This window comes from Anopheles gambiae, chromosome 2, assembly GCF_943734735.2.
Source record: "Anopheles gambiae chromosome 2, idAnoGambNW_F1_1, whole genome shotgun sequence".
Taxonomy (NCBI): Eukaryota; Metazoa; Arthropoda; class Insecta; order Diptera; family Culicidae; genus Anopheles; species Anopheles gambiae.
Window position 1 is genome coordinate 81,551,316 of NC_064601.1, and position 8,907 is coordinate 81,560,222.

At 42.0% G+C, this 8,907-nt stretch overlaps 1 protein-coding gene across 1 annotated transcript; it reads right to left on the reverse strand.

Moving 5' to 3' along the window:
- Positions 1-371: 371 nt before the first annotated feature.
- On the reverse strand, positions 372-4,845 carry LOC1274941 (uncharacterized). Its single transcript, XM_314137.5, has 4 exons — positions 4,143-4,845; positions 3,062-3,271; positions 2,707-2,957; positions 372-1,074 (listed from the first exon to the last, which is right to left on the reverse strand). Exons 1-4 carry the CDS (start codon positions 4,191-4,193, stop codon positions 963-965), a joined length of 624 nt encoding a protein of 207 aa, XP_314137.4. The 5' UTR covers positions 4,194-4,845; the 3' UTR covers positions 372-962.
- Positions 4,846-8,907: the final 4,062 nt, after the last annotated feature.

The window sequence follows — 8,907 nt, forward strand, 5'->3', positions numbered from 1 at the left end:
AGTTGTGTGATATCTTCATTTCACATGTTTATGTCATCATACCTTAGCACGATTTAAAGTAACTGTTTGTTTTATTATGTGACTCTCTTTGAAGGTCAGTTGTTATGCTGTTCTTGGTAGCCACATTGAAACCGACACAACCGATCGAACAAACCGAATATCATTTATCTGATTCTGGCCAGACGATTGTCCATTAAGCTCCCAGCAGTCATCTCGTCTTCTGGCCCAGACGTAAAGCGGATATCCTACACGGCATAATGTACACACAGGACCACTTCCCCACAGACACAGTTGCACAGGAAAGCAGAATGAACCGCAGACGAAACCATACGCCGGACGCTGGAATGTTAGCTTCCACAAACAATAAAAACTTTAGCTTTTGCCCCTGCCGGTACGGCGGGACAACTTTATTTACACAAAAAACATATTTAAACAACGAACGAAACAAAAATAACAGACTCATAGCGAAGACCAGGTGTGCTGCGAACGGAAGTGGTCTGGTTGGGAAGTTGTCAATGGGTTCGCTAGGCGGGCGCAAAAAAAAACGAGCTTTCACGCAAACAAGTGCTTACGGCGTGTTCTTCTAGAAAAGGAAGCGCGAGGTTCCTTTTCACCAGTGAGCTTTTCCTAGAATCCTGCCCCCTTGTGGTCAAGAGGTTGCTATGTACAGGCTAGGGTTTCTATTGTTAGTTCTCTTACATATCATGTAGCACAACATAGCACATAGCAGGCAAATCGAAAGGCAAAAAAAAACAAATTTCTTTGTCAAACTCCTTCAACTTCTAGCACGGATGTCGTGGTAGCAGTTCGATGAACCCGTACGCTTGGATCGCTTGGTAGCTGCGTTGTGCTACGCACTATGGTAGATTATCTTTGCAAAAAAAACATTACTTAATTATACCTTTTGCTTCTTACCCGCGTCAGTATAAAAAAGTTAGTGCGTAGTGGAGCTTTACTTTGCTCTACAGCACCCACGAGCGGGTCAGTAAAAGTGAAAACACGACGGTGACTGCGGCTGGCAAGAGACCCTGCTGACCACTGCTACACTCACTGTCCGGCTCATCGAAGGGCTCGCTATGGGGATGAAGGTAAGGAAGGAAGGAAATTAAGAGGGAGAACAGGGTGAGTTAGTCAGCATGCCTCCAAAGATTCGTACATCACATTAAACGGCTAACAGACACACAAGCATAGCTAATCAACAACGCCAAAGTGGCAACAAGTAATTAGTACAAGTTTTACTGCGCATTTGTGTTATGGTGGTGTGGGTGGTAACTTGATGTAAACATTTGAACGATATGTAAGTGGACAAAAACAACAGTAATGAATTAGTTATGGAATCTTCTAGCAAAATTAAACTACATTGTTGTTCGAATTGATAAACTCGTCACATCAAGATCAACTGGGTCCTTCTGGCTTACTAATGTTCCTTACTCTAGCGAAACGGTATGCAAATGACAATTTAATGTAAATATATCTGTACAGGTTGAAGCTATTCATACCGCGAGTATGTAATTATCCGGTAATGAATGAATCAGTGAACTTGGCAACTGAGGATTGGTAGGAAAAGTAGGACAAACTTGAAGAATTATTGACGGAAGGAAGAACACAATGGATCAATATTATGAAACAAATCAGTTAAACAGTATTATTGGAATGAAAACAAAGCAAATTTCAAAGACATTCCCTGGAAATATTCTACAACTAGTACAAAAGCATACATAACATCTACATGGACATATGCTTATTTAGTATGAAAGCGAGCCTTCTCCTTTTGCTACTTTTGCGACTGTTGACCTTTCCATTTCCTCTTGGTTCAAGGATCTACCCGAGCCGAGATATCCTCGTAAGCTGTCTGAACCGAGCGCAGTAAGTGTTTCATCATCTCCTGCAAGCTTTAAACAACAACAACCAGCACCCCCGGGCAACCTGCTCTGTTTTCATTTTTATATTCCAAAAAACAGGTTTTTATGTGCGACGGTCTTCCACGCGACACGACTGTTACTATTTGTGTGCTGTGGTTGAAAAAAAAAAACTAGCGATAAAAAGTGTTTCTTACTACCACCGCTCGCTTCAGTTCACTTCCTCCCCCCCGGGCGTGTTGTTGATCGCACAAATCAAGACGTTTGAGGTTGCTTCAAGGTGAACCACACGGGCATGATCGATGGTGATGCGAATCCCCGCGGTGTATGTGTGTAAGGTCAAGATATTCGTTTTAATTGTAGCGTGCGTTTGCAATAGTGCGAAATATTTAGTATCTTGTCAGAAATTTCCATAAAGAAGATGCAAACAGCTAAGAAAAACCACACACTACCCCAAAAAAAGGACGCTACAGATGATGTTTCTGGATGATAAAACAGTAAAAAGAAGCGTGTTACATATGGAAAAGGTTCATCTGCAACGGCAACGGAACAATTTTAATGACAAACAGATACTGACAAACACAAACACACACATAAACCAACCTGTAACTACACACAAGCTATATTATGAAGATGTTAACGGAAGCCAGTTTTTGTGCGATTGATTTTCGTTTTTTTGTTTTAATTTAAAACGCTAGATTAGAACAGAGAAAATCTAACGCTGCAGTCCAACGTGTAGTCAACAAAATAGTAATAACGAACACAAACAGAAAATGAAAACATTTTTGCTTTGCCACTGCACAAGCGATAAGCGCACACGGGGAAAGCAGAGGGAACCGATATTTACAGAATTCCAATCACGCCGCAGGCAACGCGTCCACCGGCATTTCCAGTCTTCAGCGAGTCCGGATGGTTCGTCTTGCCGAGATCGTCCACCTCCGCGTGGATGACGATCGCCCGGCCGATTACGCTGCGCGCTCCGTACAGCGACACGACCGTGTCCGAGTAGGACGTTTTCGCGATGCCGTTCTCGTCCGCGGCAATGTTACCGAGATCGCCGACGTGACGCACCTGATCGTTCGGAGCCCCGTGGCTGACCTGCAGAAAAGCGTGCGCGCGACAACATGCCAATGCGAGATTGGTTAATATGATCCGTTGGGCCGACCGTTTGACGGGGGATGGAGTTACGTTGCCCTGCTTACCTTGTCGGGATTGTAGTGACCGCCGGTGCTGGCACAACCGTCCGTCAGGTCACCCTTCTCGTGAATGTGGAACCCGTGCTTGCCCGGGGTCAGCCCCACAACGTTGATGTCGATGAACACCGGCTCGGTGCATGACGGTTGCGAGATGGTCACGTTACCGCTCACGCCGGACGTACCCTGCAGGTAAACGATCGCCTTCCGGGGCTGGTCCTAGTGGGGAATAAATTTAAATGTAAATGATTAATTTAAAAAAAAACTTGCGAATTTTTTTTATGAAACAAACAGTTTTAGGAATTAAGGATTTTATGTTTTCAAAAGTTTGATTGCATCGTTGCATTGTTAGGGTAGATATTGAAAAAAACTTCAAAATCTATTATTAAAAAAAAAGGAAATTAACCCATTGCCTAAACTGCAATAGCTTGAAATCCAAATGCTCCTGGCCACTGTGCAGATAAACCTAACAGCAGTTGCAGTTTTGCATCAATTTCGTGACAGTATGGGCGTTGGTTTTGAATAATGGCTCCTTAATTGAGCTGGAACCCATTCCTGGCCACCGTAAAGCGCGAACTGCAAGAAGCAGCAGCAGTGTACAGAAGAAGCGAAAAAAAAATCCCCAAAAAGTGCCAACTTTCGCCACACCGCCAAACGTCATCAAACGCGTGTGTGTTTGTGTGTTTGCTGGTCGAAGCATACCCGAGTCTGTCCCGAGTTAGGATTAGCCATTTGTTTACATCGGGTCTTTAATAGAGTTAAATTGCGCTGATAACGTCAGCCCGACGATCATAGTCTCCTCCCCTCCTGGAACGGTGGGCATGCTATCCGTTTATCAGCTGTCTCGCGACAATAGATTGGCGTGACGAGATTGAGGCCCCACTGGTCGTATCCGTTTTGGACATCACTGTGTCAGCTTCAGCTGATTGCTGTATCAGTTCGCGCACCCTGGCACTTGACCACCACACCGCTTCATTGGCGAATAGAAAGCGCTCGGTGTAAAACAAAAAAACACTCGCTAAAAAGCGCTTTGATGGCGGCTTTCAATCGAATCACACTTTGCTGTGTTTGCCTTCACGCCCGCTCTCACCTTCGCCAGCACGACGCACAGCACGGTCGATAGAGCAATTAGCACCTTCATGTTGATTTGCACTGCCCGGCACAGCACGGTCTCTAGCACAGTTCGACTATAAGTTACTTAAGGCCAAGCTTTAATACTGCCCGACACGGAACGGATGGCTCCTGAAGTACTTCAACTGAACACCTTCGAGTCTCGTCGACGAATGGCCGCGATGCAACGCGCTCTCGAGTCGGCGGTCGAGCAAACGTTACCCCGTGGTCCCGGTGGTGGTGGTGGTGGTAGAACCTAAAATTGACTCTAAATTGTCTCCCAACGCAACTAGCGGCCTCACTACTACCACCACTACTTATCACCACAGCGAACCCAGGGGCGCACCTACGGAAAAGGGGGGGAGAGGTACAGGGCTCGATACACACTTGCAGCGGGCCCGTACGCGCGCCACCTTTATCGTTTCATCTCGCGAGCGCGCCACACACAGCGAACGCGCAGATTATGACGCGATGTGACGTGGGGAGTGTGAGACAGATTTAGCGTATTTTCCAGCCTCTCACAACGGACCGGTCTTCCCACTCGACATGCAAGTCGCGAGCGCACACCCTTCAGGGTCGTGGTGCCAGAACGATGGAGTTTCGGCCGGCCTGGAAGCGCACACTTGCCACCAATCACACACACGAGCACAATGGGTATGGACGGAAACGTAGCGGACAAACCTGTCCCAGTCGCCGGGAAAGGATTAGATGGAAGGTGTCACTGTGTTTGTGTGGTTGTTTGTGCGTACGAGCTGGAACAGTGGACTGGTTTCTATAAACACTAAAATCAGATCGATCTGTTATGCATACGCAAACATACCATAATTGGATAGTCGCGCAAGGTTGGCAATAGAGTTCGAGAAACGGTCGTACCCTAGTGGCCAATGACGACCTTAAGTTCACGTACACTTTTTTATATCTTTACCCTTCATAGCCTGCAGGAGAGATAGACCTTGAACTATAGGCAGCGTCGATTTTGCTTTTAATTTCCTTAATAGATTAAATACTATCTTTTGGTTATTTGTCAAAAATACTAAATCCTAATTTTTTGAAGATTTGCTTTAAAAAAGTATTTTGAAGAGTCATCTTTACGCTTTCCTTGCGCTACCAAGGACAACTCACGGTTTAAGTAACATCTAAATATATCAATTTTTATATTTAACAAACAAATGTGTTTTTGAAAGGAGTTCTGCTTCTTCAGCAACTATGTGCTGAATCTCAGCAAGTCAATTTGGATCGTTTAATAACGATGGGAATCATCCGAAAGGGTCCCACGTGAACTGAAGCTGGTAGACAACGAACATTGTTTGTTGTATTACGAACAACTGCTCCTAAGTATCCTTAAAATACTACGAAATACTGAAATAAGAAGTAGTGGAAAACGATTGAAAACATGTTGGAACCTGGTACTCCTAACGATTATTCCCAAATAAAAAGGCAATAACTTACAACACCTAGCTGTTCAATTAGTAATCCATCGTTTTTATCCAATAACTCCAATTGATTTATAAATAATAAACGATGTTTGTGCTATATTTCGAAGCTTATGTACTATGTAAGTTTTTTTGCCCTTTTTCCTGCTGTACAGAGCGTCGAACCTTCCATCACATGGCACAATCACACACCAGGTGACATGTTGCTCCAGGCGTTGTACGGCCTTCAATTCTATTGACTCATTCCGCCAAGGCATCAAAACAATCCTTTCGAATGAGCATGAAACACGCATTTTGTTCTTTCCACGCTCTATTCGCCGGTACTACAGCTGCCCACAGGTATGTTTTGTGATGTTCAGAAACATTACCACGCAGGTTAATGAATGTTATTAAAATCGGGCTTTCGGAAACATGCAAAATTCTAAGCGATCATTTTGTGTCATCGATTTATAGCTGTGCAAGAAATCATTCTCCACTTTCCCGATCTTTCACACCGATAGTGCCGAACCTTATACATACGTGCGCGATGCTTCCCGCGCGTTAATGCTTTGCGCTACACTTACAACGTGACTTCCATCCGTCCGTACTGACTTGACGATGCTTCCGGTCGGAACAACCCCCCGCGAACACGGAAACGCCAATGACCTTACGGCGGGAGAATAGCACACGCGTGGCTTTAGCAATCAGTAAAGGTCATCTGGGTGGCAAAAGGTGAGTTCCAGAGCCTAACAATCAAAGCTATTAGAACCAAAGCTCGCGGACAATGCTGGAATTTTTATCATTTAGACTGCTGACCGTATGATTGCTGAAAGTAAAATTTAACAAAAGCTAGGAGTTTCCATGATGATTTTCCATGGTCTGGCGATGTGAACTAGTTTCCTGGGAAATCGAGGACACATAAACAAAGCTTGAATGAATCACTTGGGCAAGTTGTCGATCAATAATTTAGCAAAACAATGGCTGGTGCTAACTTGCCGGTAAGCTATTCAGAACACAAATACGTTCATAACAAAGGTGGAAAACGTTATTCTGTATGATTGCAGGAATGAACTCAAATTTCCAATTTATTATTATTTTTCATGTAATATCCCTAAACGCAATATTAATTCGTATTCAGCAAACATTTTTATTTTTTTTATTTTTAGTATTAGTTATTATTCCAATTCCAATGAGGCTTTTTGGACCGTTCCATTTGAATGGCAAAAAAATCCAGAATCTATGACACTTTCTCTGAGTTATTGCTGTAGTTATTAATGCTATACAGATTGAAGTTTGATATTATTCGATCATCAAATTTTATTCAACTCTAATTAAACAATTTGATTGTGTTGATTTTAATTGTCTAGTTACTATTCATATTAACTATGTACTGAATGTATTATACAAAAAGTACGGATTAAATTCATACTTGAACCGTCTGCACCATTGAGGACCTGATTGTCCGGTTTCATGGTACTTGAGCAGTCGCGCTACTCTGCATTTGCCTTCATGACTACAAAAGTCAAAGAAAACTAAACCTGAATGTCAAACTTTTACTCTAACAGTAAAGTAAAACCACTGTCAGTTAGTAAAAAAAACCCTTTTGTTAATCAGCGTGCCTTTTGCTTACATGGCTGTTTACAAACACACTTTCAAGATCAATTGCATGCCCCTCAATACATCTAAATCTTACCACGTGATGTACGTAAAGTGTAGCATAAATTACCTCACTTACATGTGCTTGATGCGGGCAGCTGGCATAAAGTTTCTGTGGAAACTAATAACTGCATAAATAAATAAATAAAAAATAAAATATTGAAACCATCCGATATTACGTGATATAAAAAAATCAAAACATACGTTTTTATTTAATAAAATACATTTACATTCATCTGTTCATCTAATTTATTGTATATCTACGGCTAGGAAAAAATAATCAAAACTGAGAGCAAAAATATGGTCAAATATTAAGAATATACAGTAAAAAAACGTATACGATATGTATATCTCCGAATCCCCGAATGGTGCTGCAAATCTAGGGAACTACCTGAACTCTTAAATTGTTATGATAGAAACAAGCCATTCAGCAAACGTTCAGCAAACATTTTTCTTTACTTTTTATTGTTTATTGTTTATTATGTTTAATTTCTACGCTGAATGCGTATGTAACTAAACTAGAAATGTTCGCATACAACTTTGCACAATATTTAAATTTTGCTTTGCTTCTATCGCTTGGACGGTGGAAATTAACGGTCAGAGCATGGACTCCGTTCGTTAAAATCTGTGCGCCACGACACTCAAACTCCTCTAATTTAATCTCATTTCACAGCCGCTTTAGGTGACGTCACTCATTTTTTAACGAGAAATTCTTCAACCAATGAAAAAAAGAAAGCAAAACAATGTATATAATTAATGTGTATTGAACAAGTACATTAAAAACGGGATAAACTTGGAATTTTGTACGACGGGACATACACCTTTGGCTAAAAATACGAGACTTATTTACTTACCTACTTACGTATACGACGCTACAATCGCTATGGAGTCTTGGTTTGGCGACCGGTCTTGGTTTCCAATTCCAATGAACTGAAAAATGCCAATTCCAATTCCAATTCTCCTTGGTTTCCAATTCCAATTCCAATGAACTGAAAAATGCTTTTTTCTAAAACATAATTTTGCATACTTTCAGGCGTTACACATTGCGTTCATGGAGACTGATTCAGCTAAACCAGTTATGTCTCCCTGGCGGCTTGCGGACCACATGAAGCCTCCGAGGCTTCTGTATGCGGCCTTCGAGAGTAATGTATGCTGCCTCCGAGGGTTCTGTATGCAGCCCGCGATGCTACGAAATTATGATTAATCCAGGCTATATTTGAATGGAACACATTTATTGCATTAGATATTGCGGCCCGCAAAAGGAATTTCAGATTAACCCCTTGACAGTCTAGACTGATTGGGCTAGGTGAGCGAGCCTTCACAGTTTATCCCGAGCAGTGCTCGATATGTCCCTATGGAATCCTTTTTTATATGAAGTGTAGTTTTAGTGTCATCGAAAACAGATACAATAAAAGGTTGATAATTTTCTGATCACTTTTTTCAAAATCGCGACATTGTGGATGGTTTAATAAGTGACCCACCGAACAAATGAGTTTGACACATTTTAGATAAACCAACAATTTTCCTTTACACGGCAACATTAAAGGTTCTGTTTGTTCGTAGAAATTTTGGGTAATAAACATTATAAAATATAGCTATAAATTGTCACAAGAGACTTCCTGGCGAAAGATGGTTTATTATCTTGATAATGTAACTAACATACATAAACGTCTGCTT

Excerpts from the sequence above, each read along its gene's own strand:
- LOC1274941 (XM_314137.5), bottom strand. The coding sequence starts at position 4,193 with ATGAAGGTGCTAATTGCTCTATCGACCGTGCTGTGCGTCGTGCTGGCG. Across the intron at positions 3,272-4,142 it reads TGTGCGTCGTGCTGGCGAAG|GACCAGCCCCGGAAGGCGAT; the intron begins GTGAGAGCGGGC and ends ATTCCCCACTAG. Across the intron at positions 2,958-3,061 it reads GTCACTACAATCCCGACAAG|GTCAGCCACGGGGCTCCGAA; the intron begins GTAAGCAGGGCA and ends GCTTTTCTGCAG.